Source organism: Crinia signifera, chromosome 3, assembly GCF_055691185.1.
Source record: "Crinia signifera chromosome 3, ASM5569118v1, whole genome shotgun sequence".
In the NCBI taxonomy this organism is placed as follows: Eukaryota; Metazoa; Chordata; class Amphibia; order Anura; family Myobatrachidae; genus Crinia; species Crinia signifera.
The window spans coordinates 82,991,003-83,015,133 of NC_139219.1; the positions used below are offsets into that span (position 1 = coordinate 82,991,003).

A 24,131-nucleotide genomic window follows, 5' to 3' on the forward strand; every position below is an offset into this window, starting at 1 on the left:
TTCCCAAACTATAACTTGGTTGGCACGGTAACAGCTGTAGAGCAATGGGCAGGGCCGTCTTCACAGCATTGTGGGCCCTAGGCAGCCCAATACACTGGGGCCCTTACTTAAGCAAAACAATTCTTAACTTCACTGCGGTGTCTCTCCACCTGCTATCAGCCATTTCGCAATTAGCAGCTTACAGCCATTATCTGTTTGGCTGAAGGCCGCTAAAGAAGGTTTCACAGCAGCTCTGATTTTGTGTAATTCCCAATCAAAGCAGCCGGGCGGCAATTTCTACTACCCTCACATGAAACTCCTGAGACAGTAACAAACCCCTGCTCGAAGGACCCTAGAATTGTGGGGCCCTAGGGCAGCTGCCCAGTAAGCCCATACATTAAGATCACCCTACGCCAGGGGTTCCCAAACTTTTTTGAATCACGGCGCCCTAGAACATCAAAATATTTTCAAGGCACCCCTAGGCCAAATGCTTCTTATCGAGAAAATCAGGAAAAAAATAATAAATTAAGTGCATTGTGTTTATATGTCACAGTTATCTGGTGAGTGACAGGATTTGCTTCTGTTTGTCTACATATATTATGATTGGCAGCCACCAGCACTGGTTTTGCCTGGTACGTTAACCATAAATAATATGAATTGATCCTGGTCCACCAACCCAAGGCACCCCTGCAAGTGTCCTGAGGCACCCCATTGTGCCTAGGCACACAGTTTGGGAACCACTGCCCTTGGCCCTTGATGGCTAACCTTGGCACTCCAGATGTTTTTAAACTACGCATCCCAGCCTGCTCTGCTTCAGTTTTGCTATTTTGGCCATGCTAAATCTGATGCAGAGCATGCTGGGGTGTGTAGTTCAACAACAGATGGAGGTTCAAGGTTAGCCATCAAAGCCCTAGGCCATGGGTCTTCAACCTATGGCCCCCCAGATGTTGTGAAACTACATGTTCCAACATGCATTGCCACATTTTTTCCTATAAGAGCATGCCAAAACTGTCAGGGCATGCTGGGACATATAGTTCCACAACATCTGGAGGGCCACAGGTTGAAGACCTGTGGCCTAGGCAAAGGACAGGATAAAAGCACAAAGTCACGTCCCACCGCTGGAGACTGCTACGTACCTCTAGAACAGTTTGGACTCCTGGGGAGAAAGCTGAAGTGCTGTAACTGGTTAAGAACGGACAGTAACCAGGTCTTCTCTGTTACATATTTTGGATAAAGATAATTGTTATAGACTTCTGTGGCTCCATGTTATTAGCATTCACAAACCTACACTTTATCCTATCTTGTGATATAAAAAATGACATTTAAGCTTTCCCAGCCATCAGCAGTTTCTTTCAGAGGACCCAAGCCAATTACTTGATGCACTCATGTAAAACTAATCCCAAATAAGTGCCTTATAAATAATAAAATTGTAGTCATTCCAGGGTGTCCAAAACCATTACATATAGGTCAAACACATGACTCTGAAGCAGATTACAGACCTGTAGCTCACTAGTGAGAATAAGAATCAGGGAACAGCAGGGCTCTTATAAAGACGGCATTTATTATACAGTATGTTTTATTGTAAATTCAAATCCTCCTCAATATTGATTCCGCAGCTGATTACTGCTTTCTTGCAGCTCGGAGATAAGAATGTCCATTTCTCTGACCTCATCGGATAAATCCACAGACACCTCTCCACTTGCCACATCTGTATAAAGCTGCTGCAATCATAAAATGAAAATAAAACACACAATAAACTAGAGAAATGCAATAGCTAGATATAAATGTATATAACAATCATTTTTTAACCCAATGAAAATTATCTTTAAGAACGTCATTCTGTGTTGTATACTGTATGAGCGCTTCTTACACAGGTGAACCAACTTTATTAAAAAGGGATGGGACAAAATGGTTTCCCACGCAAGTGATTGAAGGTTCTTTGTTATATGTGGTGGTTGGCAATTGCCCTCGAGTACGAGTCTTCAGGGCTGGCAACAGAAATCTTTGGGCCCGGTACACGGATATCTCTGGGGCCCCCTGACTGCATACCCAGACTTTTATTACATTGAATGTGTTTTTATTATGAAAAAAATTTGATAATTAATATTCACTATGCAATATAATAGTGCAGGGCAGATGGGAGGGCGCAGCATTGTGCGTTGTATGGTTCACTGTGTTGCATGATGTCACTTAAGGCATTAGTACTGGTAAGCTGGACAGGTGACAACACTGAGGGATGCACAGCCACTGTCATACTTACAGACCCTCAGAGCCTTGGGGGCCTTCACAAGGTTGAGGCCCGGTATGAGTGTACCACTTGACCCCCCCTGTTGCCTGCCCTGTGGGTTATAGGTTCAACAGCACTAAGGTTGACGTGCATTGGTCCGACGACTGAAAGTCGACATGGGCCAAGGTTGACACATGCTCTGGGCACGGTGCCTCGCTATGTTTGGCACACTATTTTATTCTCCCACCAGGCCCTAGTGAATGGTAGTGCATGATTTTTTTTTTCTTTTTGAGCATGTCGGCTCAAAAAGGAAGAAAAGAAAAAACCCCATTTCGACTTTTTGACTGTTAATCTTGCCCATGTCAACCTAACCTCTATTTTACTGAGGGCCTAATTCAATAAGGCTCGGTAAGCAACTTAGTGAGCCCTTTAACCCCTTCAGTGGCAATCCCGAGAATTTTCCGGGCTGTGCCTCAGTGCCCAGACGGGCAAGCCCGGAAAATTCTCGGGATTGCCACTGTTTACAGCTGGGCAGCGCTGCTGAATTCAATCACTGAACTCAGGCAGCTTCGCGCTGCCGGGCTCCCTCTCCTCTGCGGCGGCGCCGCCTCCTCCCTCCTCCTCCCCTCCGGGTTTTGTATTGAAGTCCCCGGCGCCGGCTTATGACAAGCCGGCTGCCGGGGACAGGGACGCGGTGCGGGGGGCGCAGTGCAGCGGCGCTGCCCGGACAAAGGGAGGTAGTGGTGGGTTTTTTTAAGGGAGCGCTCCCCATAAAAAATTTGCCCAGTGGGGAGCGCTCCCCCCCCCAAAAAAACACCAGTGAAGGGGTTAATGGTGCCCGTTTGGCAAGCGAATGCCCGACCCACTCATCGCGCGTACATCCCCGCTGCAATGCAAATGGGTGTTTCACGTATACTGTACATCCATCCGTAAGTAAAGGTTTGCTGCTATTCTTTCTGGATCATTATGTTGCACCTGAGTTTATGTTGCACCAAGTTTACATTGACACTGTTCAATGTCCCACTTTCATTAGCGTTCTTATTAAGCTGAATTAGGCTTCTGCCTTTATTATTGATTTATTTTATAAAGTATTGTCAATGTGGTACCAATAAACTGCTATATTTTTTAATTTAAATGTGACATTTGTGCTCTCTTTGATTTTTTATATATACGGTTAAATCTTCTTTGTTTGCGCCACTGCGGCGTGTGTCTAAATAGATCACACGCTTTCTGCGGGACATCCAAAGTAATTTTTATTGTCTATAAAAATATGAGTTGATCTCCACATATATTAAAAGACAAGCCCACCCTGAGTTTGAGGATGTAATTAACTCCTGTTGAATTTAATCAAATACAAGAGGTTTAATAGACCGCAAAATGTTCCTTGTATTATTAGTTCTATGTATGTGGGAATAATTGGAAGATGAAAGTCTTTAAAGCGTTTTTATTTTAGATGGAGACAAAGTCATTCAGGAAGGGCCGTCTGGCTCTACACAGCCGTGTTGATGTGGATGTTTTCCTTTTCACTTCCTCTTGTTAAATAGAACAACAAGGACAGCTCGGCGGCTGACACATAAACTGGCCTTCATAATATACCACTTAGGTCATTTGCTGACTTATAAATTATCTATACTAGAATAAAGTTGAAACAGAATGGTAGGAATGTCGGTATAGAGAAGTCCTGACGTCAGGGGTTCCTGGAACGCTCCGTACCCATAATATAAGTACATACTGTACTGTATTTAGGATTCCATGCTTAGCTGCAGTCTGAGAAATACAAATTAATAAAGCTGAACGGCTTATGGAGTGATTGTTTAAAATATTCAATAATATATATATATATATATATATATATATATATGGATATTATTTAATATGAAATAATGCAAGAATTCAAGCATTTAAAAAGTAAAACTGTGGACTTCCAGTGGGCGGGCTTAAGTGTGCTCTCCATTCCCAGCTGCAACATCAGTGGTGTCAGCTGAAGTGATCTGCCACACTATCTCAAGTCAGCAGAGATAGTGGTGGGAAAGAAGATCTGTTCTCCCAGATCCTTCTTGCTTCTTGGTCAGGATGATTATACCAGCTGCTGCAGCCATCTCCTTCTCTTGTAACACGTTCACCTTTCACTGAACAACTGCTCATCGATAAATTGGCCAAACCGCAGAGAGAGGTGGTCGGGGTGGAATCTAGTAGTTTTCCTTACAATGGGGAACGAGGCAGGGTTAAACCTTTCAACTTTACTATTTAATCTCACATTGGATTCCTTAACCTTGATCATTTCAGTTGAACACTACATGGCAGGCAGCTCCATTTGATCCACTCTTTTTAAAAGGCCAACCCTCATAAAGCAATCCCTAGCCTTTTTCAGACATTTCAGAATTTTCACCATTTATCTGGTTTTCTCATTAACCGAACGAAACTGGGGTAATTTTTATTTTTAAATGTGCCAGTTTCACATTTATATACAGTTCCAAATTGCTATACTTAGGAATCAAGATCCCTTCTGATCTATTTGAAGTTAATGTTTCAGGCTTGGAAACATTTGCCTCTTTCTTATTTATTTATAATAGGTCAAATGTACTGTATAAGATGATTTCCTTGCTACAGTTATTATACCAACTCCAAATGTTATTTTTATTGTTTACTGAAACCAACCTCAAGCTTTTAAATATAGCTCTAGGTAAATGAGAAACCTAGGATATTCCCATTTAAACTGGACTAGGAACTTGCATTGGGTGGCATCAGTCTTTGTTTTGCTGTGCACTTGTTACATGGTTGAGTGGACTTTAAAAATAATAATATAGAACAATATTTTTGCCCTGACATTTATATTCCCAGTCTCCTGAACCTGAAGCCAACGCTATTCATTTCTAGTGGCTAAATGTTTATTCCTGACCAAAAACTAAACTGCATGGCATTTGTCCCACACTGGGACAATGTGGGAAATAGTGGTGGCTCCCTATTGAATGCTGTCCTTAACGACAGCATTGATGCGGGATCATGGCAGAACGGGCCCGACTTCAGAAGCTGTTGGGCCCGTTCTGCCGATAACAGCCGTGGATTGTGGCAATCCCAGCCGCAGATCGACAATCCACCTCCGTTTTCGCGGCCATGCCCCCTTTGCACTGAGTGGCAGGCGGGACAGTGAATCCCTTCTATCGTTATGAGGTCAATCTGACCGCAAATGGGCCAGGTTCATGGCTGTCGGCGGATTGCATACCCCCCTAAGATGGGAGTTCTACTGTAGCTTACAATATTATTTCTTCAGTTCCATAATGTTGGGTTTCAGAGGTACTCTACCTCTCTTTGACTAATCTGTCTTTGGTGTTGTAGGCTATTTGATAAATTTATCAGCTCCTAGATCCACAAACACTCAAAATACTATTACTAAATCCGTCATTATGTAGCCAAATTATTATCCAAACTGACAACTGGGAACATGTGCTAGACCTAGTGCCGCTCCCTTGCAATAGTCCATTACATCTGATTTAGTTAAAAGGATGATGGATTTTCCTACTATACCATTAAATAAATCTTATGCTTAAATGCATTTCCAGTTATTGCACCGATCTTATAGCACACATAAGTTACGTTTAGTTATGGGGCTTTCATCAAACTATGTTTTAAGTGTCACACACCTGATACAGGATCATATTAGGGACAAATTTGGCATCTCTTTTGCTTTCTAATCTGCATGGGCCATGTAGGATGCTTCAGTTACAGTTTACCAAATAGCTCATCTCATCATGGGAGGTCCTGTGCAACTCTACCATGCTGAATGTACTGGGAATCACGGCACTATATGGCATACAGACAACCACAAAATGAGGACACATCTGTAAGAGGAGGTTTCAGGGTACAATAAAGCACAACATTAAGCTTACACAAACTTTCCCGAATTGTGACAAAATAGTCTATTACTAACTCATACATACGGCATACCTATTTATCTTCATGATCAAAAAGCTTTCTCCATTTGGAAGGATTCTGTAGCCTTAATGATGTACCACTAAAACACTTTTGATGTAAATCAGTAATTTGATAATGGATTCTAAAAGAGACTTTACTATAAAGCAAAACATATTTGGTGATGAATAACTGCTTTCTGGGAAGTTTGCAAGGTGCATACTGACTCCAGGCACATAATTAGGTAACACCACTAAGAGTGGTTAGGAGAATGGAATTTCCTGTTGTTTCATTTTAATTAAACCAAAGGGAAAGGCTTGATGGTGAGCAGTGTAGACTGGTCATTGAGTGCAATCACAGTCAGAGGCAGGGCCACTCAATAAACTACAATGATTGACCAGATTTGCCCAAAATTCCAATCAAGTATGCTTAACCCAAGTTGTTCTGGGGGTCTGTCTACAACATGTTAAGTGGTAAACTGAGTACTGCTTCCTTATAAAGAGGTTATGGTTTTACTAGCCGTGTCTTGCTAGTAAAGGCACTGACCTTTTAAATAACGGACATAAACATGGTATTAATCTACTTTTAAGAAATCATGTGCTGTAGGTCAGCTCTCATTGTACGAAATCTGAGAGACAAAGAAGGGAGGTGATGCTTAGAGACACAGGGGATATGAGGATATAAGACACAGGGGAGATGAGGATATAAGACACAGGGGAGATGAGGATATAAGACACATGGGAAATGAGGATATAAAACACAGGGGAGATGAGGATATAAGACACAGGGGAGATGAGGATATAAGACACATGGGAAATGAGGATATAAAACACAGGGGAGATGAGGATATAAGACACAGGGGAGATGAGGATATAAGACACAGGGGAGATGAGGATATAAGACACAGGGGAGATGAGGATATAAGACACAGGGGAGATGAGGATATAAGACACAGGGGAGAGGAGGATATAAGACACAGGGGAGATGAGGATATAAGACACAGGGGAGATGAGGATATAAGACACAGGGGAGATGAGGATATAAGACACAGGGGAGATGAGAACATAAGACACAGGGGAGATGAGGATATAAGACACAGGGGAGATGAGGATATAAGACACAGGGGAGATGAGGATATAAGACACAGGGGAGATGAGGATATAAGACACAGTATGCCATGTGGCATGAGTGAGACGCAAGGAGCAGTGTAGCTTAGCAACCTTTTCTTTAAATTTGCATATATTAAAATATATATATGCACATATTAATCAGGGCAGTCTCATGAATTGGTACTATCAAATTGGCCCTTATTCTGATCGGTGCGGCCAGAGCCGATTATGCGGCTCGGACCGTGCGTGCGAAACCCCGCCTTCCATACGGATCGCCAACTCCGTCCGTATGCGGTAAGAAGCTGGCCGAACGGACCGCACGTGTATTTTTCACGGAATACACCTCCTCCATCTAAGGGAACCTCCCCCATCATTCGATGGTCGCAGACCATCGAATGCAGGAGCGAGTGCTCCACCAGCACCCGCAACCTCAGACCACACGGGCATTTTTCCGTGCAAAAGCAGGGATCTGGGCGGGCAGCTGACATCCGGCGATGTCATATGTCCGCCCCCTTCATGTGCGTCACGGCCGCATTACCATATGTACGCCCAACGTTTTCATGGGAACTCCCATGAAACGCGGGGCGTATGCATATGGTAATGAGCCCAAATAGCCCTTCACGCCCCTCTCCACCCCCTGTTCGGAGTGTTCACATATCATGCAGGATTTGGCCGTACGCCCCGCTCGCACATGCGCAGAGACGCCTCTGCACATGCGCAGACACAAAACATCGGCGGGCCGAACGCACGCGGATATATCCGCACCGATCAGAATAAGGGCCATTGTGACTAAGACGCACATTGAAGCAAAATAGATAATCTATACCAATATAGATCTGCTCAAAAGAGATGTTTGCCCTTTATTCAGGGAAAAACAATGGGTGACTGCAAAAGGGTGACAGGGGCAGCAGTGGCCACCTTAGTCCTCAGGGGCCCCAGTGCATGGCACCTGCTGCACCAATGGTAGTTCTACCTCTGGTCAGTGTATAGAAATATGTCATCATATGGATGAATCAATTGGCAGGACAATACCTTTTCTTTAAAAAGACCTATTCAACTTCTAGTCTGTAATAGGTCAAGGCTACAAGTTATGCCCTATGACTAACCTTGGCTTTAGAGGACAGGCCACGTAGGTTAAGGCGAGCTGATGACAACGTCTGCACTGCTTCCTGTGGATTGGACTTGCTTTTGCTGCATTTAATTGCCACTGAAACACGTAAAAGAAATGTAATGTTATTGTATGGCAAAGTTGTATTTCTTTACATTGGTAAAAGCGGATTCAGTTTTATACAGATTATACTTTACTGCAGTCTAAAATAGGAATTATGTTAAAATATAAGTGATGTATGTTGTGGATCTGTATTGATAATTGCTTACTAAGTTCATTAAAAACAGACAGACTCCCTTCAATCCCATGCATTCTTCATGGCGTATGCATTGTGTTGTCAGTACCTGATCTGCGTCGTACAATATATTAATTGTCACACAATAATGAAATCATAGATCAAATAATAGATTAAACTAGAAAGGTTACCAAAGCAAAAAGGATGTGAAATGTTGCTCACAGTGTAGTGTTTATGGAGATCTGCAGTGATTATCTCACCAAGTTCAATGGGTAACATATGGCTGCTTAAGTTAACACAGTAAACCATATACAGTAGTAGTCATACTTCAAACATTTAAAATAAATGTAGGACACAAGATGTCTCACCATGGATTTGATCAAACTACACCCAAATCTATTCTGGATCTAAAAATCAGATTGTTCTGGCACAACCTGGCAGATAACTAGGACAGCGTCTCTGTACCAGGGAGCACCTGGATGCATTGCAGTCTCTACAAAAAAGCACCTGATCAACAGAGAGCAATAAGTGTGGCCTGATGATAAACAGACTCACAAGCAAACTGTTATCACCACCAGTTTTCCCAATATGCCTAATTACTATTCATCCAAAGTTCCACATTTTGATCAAAATAAAGGATTGTCAGTGGCACCTCCTACTCATTTTTACTGGGAGGCTGCAGTGCCTGGAGAGGAGACAGCAGCCAGCCCGGAGTACTGACACCTGTGCAAAACTGATCTTGCAGGTGCCGGGACCAATGCATGCACAAATGTCACGGAGTGACTGAGCAGGTACAACCCCCCAGCTTCTATGGACTGCATTGGTTGCAGACCATAAAAGACGGATTGGACTGCTTGAAAGGCAGACAGTGGCTTACTACAGAAAGCCAGCCATCTGCTAATCTCAGCCTGGTCTGGCATTCCCAGAGGGAAGAAACACTTCCCAATGGGACTGCCTGCAGTGACAGAATTGCACCATTCTCCAAACCCATCACTAACACTGAGAAGTAGCAGCCAAAAACATCCCTGGTAGCTGCTGGCTGTTTGTCCTCCTAAATGCTTCTCTGTGTATAGGTGCAGCAACATAAAAACTGGGTGAATGACATGTGACTGTTTTTGGTGCCTCCTAGCCATGAGCACCCTAAGAACCAATGTTTGTTTGTCTAATGGTTGGCTGGCTCTCCTAAATGGGCGCCCTAGGAACAATCTCTGTTTGTCTAATGGTTGGCTGGCTCTCCTAACCATGGGCGCCCAAGGGGGTACCGGACAGGGTCCCGACAGACATTTACCCGATGTGGGCTATTTTCCCTCGTGGGGGTCCACGACCACCATAGAGGGAGAACAGAATAGGTGGCTTGCGTGCCCCCAGCGTGGCGAGCGTAGCGAGCCCGCAAGGGGCTTAGTTGCGCTCACCATGCTGTCTGGGTCCGGCCAGTCGGGATCCGGATGTCGGGCTAATGACTGTCAGGATCCTGACTGTCGGACCCCTGTACCACACCCGCCCAAGGAACCAATATATGGTTGCCCAGCTCTTCTAAATGGGCGCCCTAGGAACCACTCTAGGTTTGTCTAATGGTTGTCAGCCTCTACTAACCATGCGCACCCTAGTAACCAAGCTATGTTTGTCTAATGGTTGGCCACCTCTCCTAACCATGGGCACCCTAGGAACCAATCTATGTTTGTCTAATGGTTGGCTGGCTTGCCTAACCATGGGCACCCTAAGAACCAATCCGTGTTTGTTTAATGGTAGGCCGGCGCTGACTAAACTGAACTTACTGCACCAATTTTTGGTTCTGTTTGCGTAAATCAGAAACTTGGCCTACAATTCCCAAAGCTGCACAGAATCCCTCTTGTAGGATTTTTATGGGAGGATCACATATCGATACAAACTTTATCAGATACAGAAAATACAGAAATAGGAATACTGGTTAATATTGTTTAACACATGTGTGATCCGAACATTTTTATATAATGAGATATGAAAGAGAGAAATGGCCCGCCAATGGCAGTGTGGCTAGCTGCCAGTAAGAGGGTCTTAGCGGGGTGGATGAGAAAAAGTGAGAAAATGGTAAGCAGAAAAAGAGAGAAGAGGATGGGATGTGTGTGTGTGTGTGTGTGGGGGGGGGTTATGTGGAGAAGAGAGAGAGTGGAAGGGAGGAGGAAAGTAGAAGTGTGGGAGGAGAGAAAAAAGGAAAAAGGGGGAGGGGAGAAAGTGAGGATGGGGTGGTCTCCAGTTCTAAAAAATCAAATGGGGGGGGGGGGGGGGGTTTGAGAAGAGACCCAGGGGGACCAAACCTTATGAAATGTTTTCAGAGAATGGCGTATAACAGCCATCATATATTCCATTTTGTGAATGTACCAAATACGTGATGTTACTGCTTGAAGGGGGGCTGGGAAGGGTTTTTTCCAATCGGCTGCTATTTGACATGTCATAGCAGAAGAGATGTGGTGAAGTAGTTTATTCTGGTGTAAGGTGTGTGTGGAAAGAGTTGAGGGGAGAAGAAAATATCTGGGGTCGAAGGGGACGGCAATACCAAACAAGCTTGAGAGTATGGTTACTACCTCCTTCCAAATGGTGGCAATCTTCGGACATGACCACCAGATGTGCATAAAAGTTCCTCTTGTAGGGATATTATAATGTATTTTTAAAAGAAACCCTGCATTTTAACTTTGAAAAAAAAAGACAGTAAACAGCGTAAAAATATACGCAGTCTTATGATAGAAGCAGAGCCATCGGTGCAGCTCTCTTGGTATAGTTATTCTACTGTGTAGTCCTGCAAAATATTTCCAATGCTGAGCTCCAAGACTAACAGAAGCATATGGAAAGCTTAGCTCAGGGGTTGCAAATCATTCCAGAAACATATTCTACTTAATATGCAAACAAGTCAATGCTGACAAATGGATCTAAGTTTAAGTGATTGAATGGATCAACTTCTGAAGAGTCTAGAAACCTACTCTGTAAGAACAAACACATCCTTACTATACAATATTTCTAATTATTAGACATATTTACAAAACATGTGTGAGAATGCATTAGTACATTATGCAGAGGTGCTGATACATCAATCGTGTACATTATGCTGAGGTGCTGATACAGTACATGAATCATGTACATTATGCTGACATTTATTGTATGCATATTTGCAGCTCTGGGGGCTTATAATGAATATAATAATTAGCTAATGCCTATTCTGTTGATGATAGTTTTCAGAGACATAGGTCAAGTGGAATAAGTCACAAATGTCTGTAGCCAGAGCTGGGCATATTTCTGATGTGGCTGACGCAGCGGGCTGAGGGCAGGAAGTAACTGGAAGACATAAACTAATTACAGGATGCCTGGTAGCAGCTTTAATGAATCAATTAAGCAAGAAAAATGTGGAAGGAGAAAGAAAGAAATCCATAACGGAAACTTTGTACTTTTTCTTTGAAAACCACATTAAAGGGAATCTGACACTTACAATGAACAGAGATTACGGCCATTCAGAATCTGACACTTTAGTTTTTTTTACCAAGACAAAATGACTTCTTTTTTTATCTCTTCCATTATGTTTTTCCTCCACCTGACTATCACAATGATAAGGACTTATATCCAGACTCCTGTCTTTTTTGACAAGTAGCCCCTTGTATTCTATAACTATTGCTAGCAGAATTCAAAGGATTTCTCTTATGACTTAAATGAAACTCAATAGGGCATCATTTTAATGCGAGGTGATGTTACATGTACTTTGTCAATTGACCATATAATAACCCAAGTGCAGGCGATGTGTGGCACTCTTGCTGTTTTACAACTACACATCCCAGCATGTCCTGCCACAGCTACGCTGTTATGGAATGATAAAACTTTTGCAAGTCATGCTGGGATTTAGAGATGACTCCTCCTACATCTAGCCACAATACGCACTGCTTTGCAAGATGCGTGAGTGAGCCTCCACGTCCCGTGCACCTCTTCTACTGCCTTAGATAATGTGCCACATGTCGCCTACCCTTGTGGCAATCTTAATATATTTAGCACACAGCTCTGGTTAGAAATGTCAGGTTAGTGTGTGTGGCTTTAAAAGACTTTACACATGAGGCTTACCAGATCTGAAGGTCCTACGGTGGTGAACTATTCATTATTGGACAATAAAATCGGTCTATGTTTCCAGAATTTTATTATTGGCCAAAATCCCGATGATGTCTCAGGACACCGGTCCACCAAATATTTTAAGTCTAGGGATAATGCCTTTAAGCTGGTAAAGTAAAGTCAGCATACAATGCCAATCAGTGTGGGATAGGGCAAGTAGATTGCCCTACTGATAAAAAATAGTGTTCTGTGTCAGTATGTCAGGCCAAGAAGACTTTTATAAGATTGGAGATATACTAAACATCCTGGATCAATACAATTCATTCTGCTTAAACTGTATCTCCAAGTTCATTTCTAAAACAGTGAGCAGATCTCTCCTTCCCAGTGGGTCAATGACCAAATGGAAGGAAAATGTAGGTTATATTGCATTTTTTTTTGAAGAATGATTAACGCAAACCACATGTCTTGGGCACGTGTGCTTTACTTTACGAGGTGCCCTTAAGACTAGAAGGCCCTTAGGACTTTTGACAGTTCCCTTAAACCTTACCGTAATGACAGCAATTAAGGATTTCCAGTGTATGCTGCTTTGAAGTTAACCACACTATTATTTTAAATCTGTACGTAATTGGAAATATTTCACCAATGTGTAATGTACACATGTTTAAAGTGATGTTAGTATGCTAGGTCTATTAGAAGCAGTAGCTGCAGGTCATTTATATTATCAAGTGCATTACAAATCTAAGACTATTGAAGAACCAATAAACTCTTTAGAGATTTGAAATACGAACAGTTCTGTATTAAGGTCTAACACAGATGCTGGTTGGACAGAAATTTGGCTGTATGCAATTGGTGGTTATATTAGAAACTACCAAAGCTCTCTTTGCCAATTCTCGTCTCTCTGTTATCAAAGTTAGAAGAGCAACCATAGGAGTGAGTGTCTAATGCCATAGGTACTTAACTCTGATGTTTGAACCTCCCTTAAAGCCAGAGTGCTGCCATTGGCTACAACTGAATAGACTCGGCCAACCAATCAGCCCATGGTTAATTACTGTGGCTACTTATATGCAGCTCCAAATATGCCATCTTTAATTCTTATTTTAAAAGTTGTATATTGTCAAATTGAAATAAAAAATTATGAATAAGTGCTCCATTTTATGCAATAAAAACAACCTTGACAATTTTTTTATGAATAAGTACAAATGTTAATTTGTTCATTTTGAAGTACAATCTACTGAACATGTGTTCGCTGGACTTGAAATGTGAAATCTGTGCGACTTAATGTATGCTGCCACAATAAACACATTTAAAATAAGGTTGGACAAACATCTATTGGTTAAAAATATACAGGGGTACAAACAATAATCATACCCTGTCCTTAAAAAAAAAAAAGGGAGGTATCTAATACACCAAGATTGAACTGGATGGACGCGAGTCTTTATTCAACCTTAACTACTATGTAACTATTAAAATAGCGTCAGCTGTGGCTGTGTCAGAAACAAAAAACCTAGAAATGAGAGTCTACAGCAGGGATGGGGAACCTTCATCCCGCCAGCTGTTGTTGAACTACACATCCCAGCATGCCCTGCAACCGTTGCAGCATGGCCACATAGCAAAACTGTAAAAAGACATGCTGGGATGTGTAGTTCCACAACAGCTGGAGGGCCGAAGGTTCCCAATCCCTGGTCTACTGTATAAATTCTAAGTACACTGTGTCACATGACCACAAGTGGGGAAGAATGCTTTGTGCTTAGGGGCATACATATAACAACATCTGGTAAAGATGACAACAAACTTAGTACAAGCAAGTTAAACAAGAACATATGCATTATCATCCGGATTCTCAATCTAATTACATACTTAGCAGCAAATCCACTTTGTAAGACACAAGCCAGCAGCACATTGCAAGAAAAGGTTACAGAGTCCGTATTGGTCCGGGTCATTTATTAGCCTATTGTAGTAACTAGAAATCACTGCAACAGGTTAATGCAATACACACGTTCAAACATTTGTGAGCTCCTAAAAAATATTTTAAATTATATTTATTTATCTATCATTGATTAATCATACACTTGGCTATAATCATATAAAATACTTGACTGTGTGCAAGTGTACCTAGAAGAATTGATGCGGTTTTGACCATTTTACACTATATTCTTGAATAGCATAAAGTATTTCATCTAAAATTTCAAACACAATTAAAACATTGTACATAGTTTCTTATTTATGACATAACAATGTTAAACATAAGTCTTTAAAAGCCTCCAGTTGTCCTTGACCATTGCCCGCTCACGTTGCGCATATAAACGTATCGCCAAACACGTTTCGTCAATTGTGACTTTTTCAGGGGTGTCTTTAAAAGCATATTTGGTTTTCTCAGTGAAAAACATATAACAAGATGAAAGATTTACAATCATACATAGTTGTATTACTACTATATATCAAAATCAATCATACTCATGCAACATTGTCACATTGATAATTAGTCATTCATAATCTATTATATTATAATACCAATTGGAAATAGTGAATACTACTGTATAACAATATAAAATTAATGGTCTATAGAACTCCTGTACCAAATATATAGCAAATATCCACATTACAAATGATTGTTATATATTTGGAGTTTAAAACAATTGCTTTAAGCTTGTATTACGATTAATGTAAGCTTTAATATATTGTTATTGGAAGATATTATGTATCTTCTGGGGGGGCCCTCAGGGCTGTGACCATTTGAAAACGCTGAATCCAAGCAGCAAAACGCGTCAAGGCCTACATCCCTGGGATCCACTATCACTGCTGAACTCACTGCCCGTGTTTTGAACCATACCAACCCTGCCAGTCTCCCACAAAGCGAGGGACTGTTATTTATTTATTAACAGTTTCTTATATAGCGCATACATATTCCGTAGTGCTTTACAGAGGATATTTGAACATTCACATCGGACCCTGCCGTAATGCTAACCATTAAACCATCCGTACTGCTCCAGACTGTTAAATACCCTCCCGGCTTTTCATCCTTTGAACCAGCCGCTTCCACAAGCCAGAAATTCTCCTTGCAGATATCTCCAGAGGTAGGGGTTGAGACTGTCCCCCTGTGGCTCAGAAGGAACAGAGGGGTGTGCTATCCCCCAGAGGCGACACAAGAAACAGAGGAACCTGGATATGGACTGTACAGGATTATCTATTGGGCCCAATAGGAACAGACATTTGGTTCAGAACCAACTTGCAGTCATTAAGTGGAATCAGTGAATGAATATAACCTCAACAAAATGTGATATTTTCCATTTGCTATATTTTAATTACACATTTTTATCCTACCTAAACATATTTCTATTTACAATTACATTATTAATATTAAAACGTAATAACATTTTAAATCCGGTATTTAGTGCTGTTACCCATTTTCCCTTTCCTGTCTCCTCTCTCCCCTGCTCTTCTCCCTATGCACCAATGATTGTACCTTAGAGGTGCAATCAGTAAAAATCATAAAATTTGCAGACAACACCACTGCCATCAGCCTCATTAAAAGCAGGAACAGGTTGGCATAGAGGCGGGAAGTGGACCGGCTGGCCCTGTGGTGGAGCTGCAACAACCTGGAACTCCATTCACTCAAAACTGTTGAGATTGTAGTGGATTCAGGAATAAGTCAGCGAATGTATCTCCGTTAACGGTTGCCAAATGTGTGGTGTCCTAAGTGGACTCCTTCAAGTTCCCGGGGACCACAATTACAGGGAACCTTAAATGGGGGCCCAACACATGATGCCATTGTCAGGAAGGCGTAGCAGGGGTTGTTCTTCTTAATGCAACTTAGGAAGTTCAAAGTTCCTCAGCAGCTTCTGATCCGCGATTGTTAAGTCTGTACTGTGCTCCTTGATACTAGTCTGGTACAGATCTGCCAGCAAGAACATTAAACGAAGGCTGCAAAAGGTGGTGAGATCAGCAGAAAAGATCACTGGGGCTGACCTTCTCCCTGTCCAGGACTTGTATCTGTCCGGGGCAAAGAAGTGGGCAATGAAGAGAGTAAAGGACAAGCTAGATCCTGGACATGACTTGATTAACCTGCTGCCATCAGGAAGGCGATATAGGGCCATACATGTCAAGCCTACCAGAAGCCTCAAAAGATTCTTCCCCCAAGCTGTCCACCTGATGAACAAATGACTGGACAGCCCAAACTAACCCCCATGTGTCTAGTGTATGTCTGTATATATCCCTATTCTTGTTACCTACCAGGCTGTCACATTTTAAACCAGAAACAAATTCCTAGTACACACAAGCATACCTGGCCAATAAAGTTGATTCTGATTAAATCAATATGTTTACTAAATGATTGAAACCATCAGCTCTCGCCCTATTTTTAACCATTACAATGTCATTTTTCTTATTGCCAGTTGGCACAGGACTTCTATAGACCATTTTTTAAATATAGTTATAGTATTCACTATTGTGAGGTGGTGCTAGAATGTAATAGCTTATGAATGATTAATGTCAATGTAATAATGTAGCTTGGATATGATTGATTTCGATATATTCAAGATTGATATTTGATAGTGTTATGTTATGAATAAGTATCTATATGCATAATGTTTTCTTTTTAATTGTATGTGAAATTCGGTACTTGTGTCCTAGCACTGTGCCACGATTTTGATCGTAGTGCATCTTATACAATCGCATTGCATCGCATGCAATATAGTGGCATTCGATGCATGCAATGCTTTTCATACCCCCACTATCCACATCGGCGTGGAGTTCATTTTAGATAATGTGGCGAGCGCAGAGAGCCACCGAGCCCGAAGCGTGGTGAGCGCAGCGAGCCCCGCGAGGGGACACTGATTACTTTACATGTATTCCGCATCCGCTGGCCACGCTTCGGGCTCATATTCCGCGTCTGCTCGCCACACTATCTAAGATCGACTCCACGCCGACGTGGCTAGTGGGGGTATGAAAAGGTTGGAGGATGCGTACCGCCGCCGCTCGCCACGCTTTGGGTTGACGTTGATAGTGGGGGTGGCGTTGACAATGGGGGTGTATTTAACATTGTAAGCACCCATCAGGGTGCTTGCACAATTAAAAATCGCATTGCATCGCATGCCATTTGCTGGCATGCAATGCTATGCGATATTTCATTGTACAAGCACTCCTGTTAATTTAACGGGAATATCACATCGCATACCACTAAGTACGGGATACGATGGGCGCCGTGCTAGAAACAAGTACCTGAAATTTTAGTGTATTTGAGATTAAGTAGCCTATTAATGAATATGGCGTGAAATGGCAAATTGGATCTATTTCACATTTTTGGAGTACTTAGGTAATTAATTGATTACCAAATCTGACTAATTTGAAGTGTTTTACCATAACTGAATAAATGGAATTTTCAAATCTTTGTAATCATAAGGTGCTCCCCCCAAAAACCCTTCTTTCAAATATATGTAAGCAGAACAGTGCCCTCCAACAAGCGGAAGATGTAAATACAAAACAGGGGCTGCACTCGTAGACACTGCAGCCACCGTGATTAAAGTCCGACGTTGCAGAAATTTAATCTTTCCTCAGTGCACACTAACTGATGTCCTTTGCTATTTACAGTTTCCATATCCTTCTTCCCATCTTAACTTGTATATTTACTTATTTGTATACCTCTGTTGTACAGGAGCGTGGTAGTATAAAGGTTGAATAACTTATGATCTTTAAACATTTCTTAATATGAATGAAGGGAAAGTGGGTTATAAGCAGTGGTGGCTCCAGAGCTCAAAAACTCAAAAAGGAGAGCCATACCCACTTCCAGTGAGTCAGTTGGGAATGGCAGTTACTGGAAAGTGCTGTGCCTCCCCTATTGGAATTGTGAACTGCAGTGTAGACCCCTCTGGAGCCTACCCTGGTTATAAGACAGGAAGAGGTGATGCCTGTGAGAGGTGTGAGGAGGTGTTGTTCGGAGGGAGCAGAATGTGGGTGACACCTCTTGAGGTTTACAAATGACCCAAAGAGAGGTCCTGCATAAAGTGTAGCCTCCTTACAGAGATAACATTCAGTGTCCAAACTCTCATAGAGCTCACCATTGCAGTAAAAGAGTTGCCCAGCCGCCACTGGTTTGCATTAACCACCATTAAGTAAAGGGTTGGGATGTGTTAAAAAGGTACGCAGTGGAGCTGGTGTAGTTGTCCCACTTACTGTCAGGGCAAATGATGAAGTGCTTATAGATGTCACCATGTGCCTCACAATTAGCTTCCACAGGCCCCTAGCCATTAGCTGAGTGTCATACTACATGAGATAGATAGGAGAGGGTCTGGAGCAATCATGCTCCGTCTCCTGTGATGGCTTAACTTTCAAAAACTCAATAACCATGTCCCAAAAAAATATTACAAATTACATATCCAAGAAGAAAACAATCTAGTCAAGGTGTTAAGGGGATGGAGAAAATAACCAGCTCCTACTTGTCATTTTTTACACAAAACCAGTAACATGGCAGTTAGGAGCCAATTGACTTGAACTGTATCTCTACTTTCTCTCTCTCTCTCTCTGTGAGAGAGGGGAATACACACGGGGAGATTTTTGTCTATTTTCTAAGCAATCTAATTAGAGCACAAATCGCTCCATGTGTACACCCCATAGCAATGGCAATGCGTGGTCCCGCACGCTAGACACTTGGAAGTTCAAGGGAAATAGCCTACCCTAGATCGCTTAGCACAAAAGGTTAGCACACATGCCTTTAAGGCATAGTACATAGACTCCCATGTCCTTAGCAGTGGTGGCTACAGTGCAGTCCAATATTCAAATAGAGGAGCCACACCAACTGACACCTCAAACGCTGGCCAGGACCCATTGGCAGTTGGTGCAGCTTCCCTATTTAAATACTGGAATGTGCTGCAGCCCCAACTCTTGAGCTGCCACTCATCTTAGACAACGAGCTTACAGTCTAACAGCACTTTGGGTGACAAAGCAACATGCCCCATCACCTTGGATGAGAGAAACATTTTACACCATTTCACATTTCAGTCATATTTTTTTTTTTTTTTACTCTTTAGTGTGTACTTACATCATGGAAGCAATATATTCCCAGAATTGCATGTTTCTAAGCCCAGGGGTTTGGCCTGGGTGTTGATAAATCAGTGAGTCAGGACATTTGTTTTTATATATTAAAGGTACAGATATGTCCTCATACATCTTTGGTGCAGTCACGCCAAAGAATTCCTGTTGGGTGTGTCTTTTTTTTTTTACTGAAAATAAATTTTTATTGCAGCACCAGTGACTAGAACCTTGCTGATTGTGCTGCGTGCATGAATCTGTACATGAAATGTAACAATGAGGCGTATTCTATGGTTTCTGCAAGCTGTGACAGCGAGCAGTGCTGCCTGACAGTGCTGCGAGCAGTGCTTCCTTCAACTAACCCCCTGCACACGCCGTTTCCCCCTCTCTAGCTTTTTGGAGCAAGGGAAAAACAGCGTATGCAGCCTCTAACAAAGCGAGGCTCACGGCTAAATGCAGCGGGCTACCTGCATTAGCCACGAGCCTCGCTGTTTGGGAGAATCCTCGCTGTCCTCTGACAGTGAAGATTTCCACGGCTCATTGTATAGGGTGAGCGGCCGGCACGGGGGTTAAACGGCGAGGATCGCTTGTTTTCGGCGATCCCCGCCATTTAACCCCCTTGCCGGCCGCACTGAATACACCCCTATGTAGCTGCCTCAGGTTTTTCCAACGCAAGTTCTGACTACTCCATATACACACTGTCACACGTAAAGAGGTCGATATTATTAGCCGTGATGAATTCCCAGAAGTGAATCATCACAGCAGCGGCAGCACATTACAGAAGCCTCAATTCACAGAAAAGTGCTTGCTGTCCCCTAGGGGGACAGCAATTTTCAGTAAATTCGGGCTGAAACTAGCCTGCAAATGGTGCGAGATCAAGTGCTGTTGCTGGCGTTTAAACGCCATGTAAATGGCACCTCGCGCTCTTTGAATTTAATAGGTTCAACCCCAAAGTGTGTATCAAATCAATCAGCCCATTCTCCATGTGCACCCTATTCACACTGCATTCCGACTAAGATGTATTTTTGGCAAAAAAACACCATAAGCAGAGATGCATGGGACCTGGCGGCGCAGCGATGCCAGGCATCTTGCGCTGCATGGCATATTGCGGCTAAATTTATTTACACATGAAAGATCAGCAATCCCAAACAACAATAAATTCTCACGGGTGCCCTAGCAGACAGATGTAATCTCCAAACTAGACGCAGGAAAAAGCATATCAACAACATTTCTGGGCTTCTCAGAGCACTGTCAATGTTTTGGGACATCTGTGTATCCTTTTTTTTTTTCAAGGATACATACAGTATTTTGCAGCCTTGAAAAAAGGACGCCCAGATGGCCTTAAATGTAAGCCAGGGTCTCTCTGTCTTCTGATTTGCTATCTGGCATGATACTTGCAGCTATTTCACAATAAGTTTTGCAATACGGTAATATGGTGTCTGTTAGAAATGTGTGGGCTCGGATTTCCCAGATCCGAGCCCGCACGGACGTTATCAATCCGAGCGGCGCTCGGAGCTTCCTGCCTGACTCGAATCCGGGCACGAGGGCAAAATGTCATTGCCCGGTACTGGATTCTCACGAGATCCGGACCGCTATATAAATAGCGAGCATCCGGTGCCATTTGTTACTCGTGATTTGAGCTTGTTAGAGTAGGGATAGTCTGTGTGCGGAGCTGTGTTAGGTTAGGAAGCTGTGTTTCTTTTGCAGTTGGGGCGACTGCCAGTGCCTACTAGTGCCACTGTCTGGCACAGTGGATAACTGCGGACTTGACAGCTATGTTGGTGTTAGACATGCGTCCGGTGTCCGCCATCAGTGGAGTAGGATTTAGACGGTTGATGGAGGTAGTGTGTCTCCGGTACCAAATCCCATCTAGATTCCACTTCACTAGGCAGGCGATACCCGGGATGTACAGGGACTTCAGAAAAAGTGTCCTCAGTGTAAAAATGTGTCTGTACCCACTGTCCACTTAACTACAGACATGTGGACAAGTGGATCAGGGCAAACTAAGGACTATATGACTGTGACAGCCCACTGGGTAGATGCATCACCTTCCGCAGCAGCAGCATCTCCTGCAAGCCAACTCCTTCCAAGGCAGGCTACGCTGTGTATCACCGGTTTCAGGAAGAGGCACAACACCGACAACCTCTTACAGAAACTGAGGGAAATCATCTCCCAGTGGCTTACCCGCCTTAGACTCTCCTGGGGATTTGTGGTGTCGGACAACGCCAGTAACATTGTGCGGGCATTACACATGGTCAATTTCCAGCGCGTGACATGTTTTCATCAGAAGTGAGAGGAGCATGCAGGAGATGCTTGCGGTGGGCCAAAAAATTTGCGGACACTTTCGGCATTCTGCCACTGCCTGCCGAAGGCTGGAGCGGCAGCAAAAAATCCTCAACCTGCCCTGCCATCAGCTTATACCAGAGGTGGTGATGCGCTGGAACTACACCCTCTATATGCTGCAGAGGATGGAGGAGCAGCAAAAGGCCATTCAAGCCTACACGGCCACCTACGACACAGGCAGAGGAGCGGGGTGCACCTGTTCTCCAGCCTTTTGAACTTGCCACACGTGAAGTCAGTTACGACACTGCCAGTTTGAGTCAGGTGATTCCCCTGATCAGGCTGTTGCAGAAGCAGCTGGAGAAAGTGAAGGAAGAGCTAAAGCGTTGCGATTCCGCAAAGCATGTAGCTCTTGTGGATGAAGCCCTCCATACGCTTTGCCAGGATACGAGGGTGGTCAGTCTGTTAAAATAAGAGGAATACATTCTGGCCACAGTGCTCGATTCTCGGTTTAAAGCGTATGTTGTGTCTCTGTTTCCGGCAGAGACCTGCAAAGACCTGCTGGTCAGGAGATTGTCATCTGAAGGGGACCGTGACATGGCCACAGCTCTTCCTTCATTTTCTCCCACACCTGTGCCTGCGAGGAAACAGCTGCGATTTCCCACACAACCCACTGGTGGGGATGCAGGGCAGGCAGAGGGAGTTTGGACATCTGGTCCGGACTAAAGGACCTGCCAACGATTGCTGACATGTCTACTGTCACTGCATTGGATGCTGTCACTATTGAAAAAATGGTGGAGGATTACTTTGGCGACAGCATCCAAGTAGACATGTCAGACAGTCCTTACCTGTACTGGCAGGAAAAAAAGGCAGTTTGGAAGCCCCTGTACAAACTGGCTCTATTTTACCTTAGTTGTCCCCCCTCCAATGTGTACTCCTAAAAAGTTTTTAGTGAAGCGGGGAACCTGGTCAGCGAGCGACGAAGGAAGTTGCTTCCGCAAAATGTGGAGAAGATGATGTTTATAAAAATTAATTAGCAATTATTCAATGAAGACCAGGAATTGCCTCCAGAGATTATAACAGGACCTGTGATTGTGGAGTCCAGTGGGGATGAATTGATAATCTGTGAGGATGAGGAAGTACACACTGAAGAGGGTAAGGAATCAGAGGAGGAGGATGACGAGTGACGATGACATCGTGTCTCTGTAGAGCATGTTTATACAGGGAGATATAATTTTTTTTTTTTTGTGTGGGCCCAAACAAACCAATCATTTCAGCCACAGTTTTGTAGGCCCTGTCGCTGAAATGTTTGGTTTGTTAAAGTGTGCATGTCCTATTTAAGCAACATAAGGGTGGGTGGGAGGGCCCAAGGACAATTCCATCTTGCATCACCAATTAATCCCACTGCTGAGTCATTGATATGTGAAATAAGTGGACTCGTCTTTAATCACATACAACTGTTTGCGCTCAAGTGGTAATAATCATAGAGCTGTTTCCAAACGGAATGGGAGACTGCGCTAATTTAATTATAATGATAGTAAATTCTCTTATGCCATGGATGAGTTCAAATAATCAGAGACAATGGAGACTGTTTGTATTTCAAAAGTAAAAAATATTTTTGCAATTTATTAAATAGAATAGAACATTAATATTTATAATAGGCAGCCACCTATAGCAGTATATGTACTAGTACATTTGTATCAATATGTGTACAATAGCACAATTGAAGAAAAATATATATAGATAAATACACACAATGAAAAATAAGTATAAATATATATATATATAAAAAACACAATAAAAAGCATACACTTTGGCCTTTGAAATGTTTGTGGAGGCCACGTAACGTCCAGTAGGTATTTGTATATTCCTCTAATAAGTAATTTGTATAATATCAGAGGAGCCGACTTTAGCCCACAAATTGTGAAAGACAGTCAGATGCCCACAGGCAATTAGATTATAGGGGATTCAGCCCTCGCCAAAGGAAAAGTCACTTTTTTACAGGGTTGTGTATAATTGTGTGCATTTAGCACATGGATCTGACCCTTAGTGTTCCGATGGTGGTAACGGCGTTGGATTATCCCACTGGTGGTTGGCGTGGAGTGTCCCGCTGGGAGGAGAGTGGGGAAGAGCAGCGTGTGGGTCCAGGCGATGGTGGCGGCAGACGGGTCTCTCACACCCGCTGCGGCTTGCTGATGG

The 24,131-nt window shown here is 43.0% G+C and overlaps 1 protein-coding gene across 2 annotated transcripts in view; it reads right to left on the minus strand.

Annotated features, from left to right (window-relative positions):
• Positions 1–1,521: 1,521 nt before the first annotated feature.
• The window catches only part of TTC27 (tetratricopeptide repeat domain 27), a 414,154-nt gene continuing 391,544 nt past the window's right edge, over positions 1,522–24,131 (minus strand). Inside the window, exons 20-21 of one of the 2 annotated variants that reach the window (XM_083176116.1) lie at positions 8,331–8,431; positions 1,522–1,697 (exon numbers count right to left, since the gene is read on the minus strand). In XM_083176116.1, the coding sequence (XP_083032242.1) occupies positions 1,578–1,697; positions 8,331–8,431 (221 nt within the window). In that variant the 3' untranslated portion in view covers positions 1,522–1,577. Of the gene's footprint in view, positions 1,701–8,330; positions 8,432–24,131 lie in introns of both variants that reach the window. The other variant, XM_083176115.1, reaches the window with a different exon arrangement.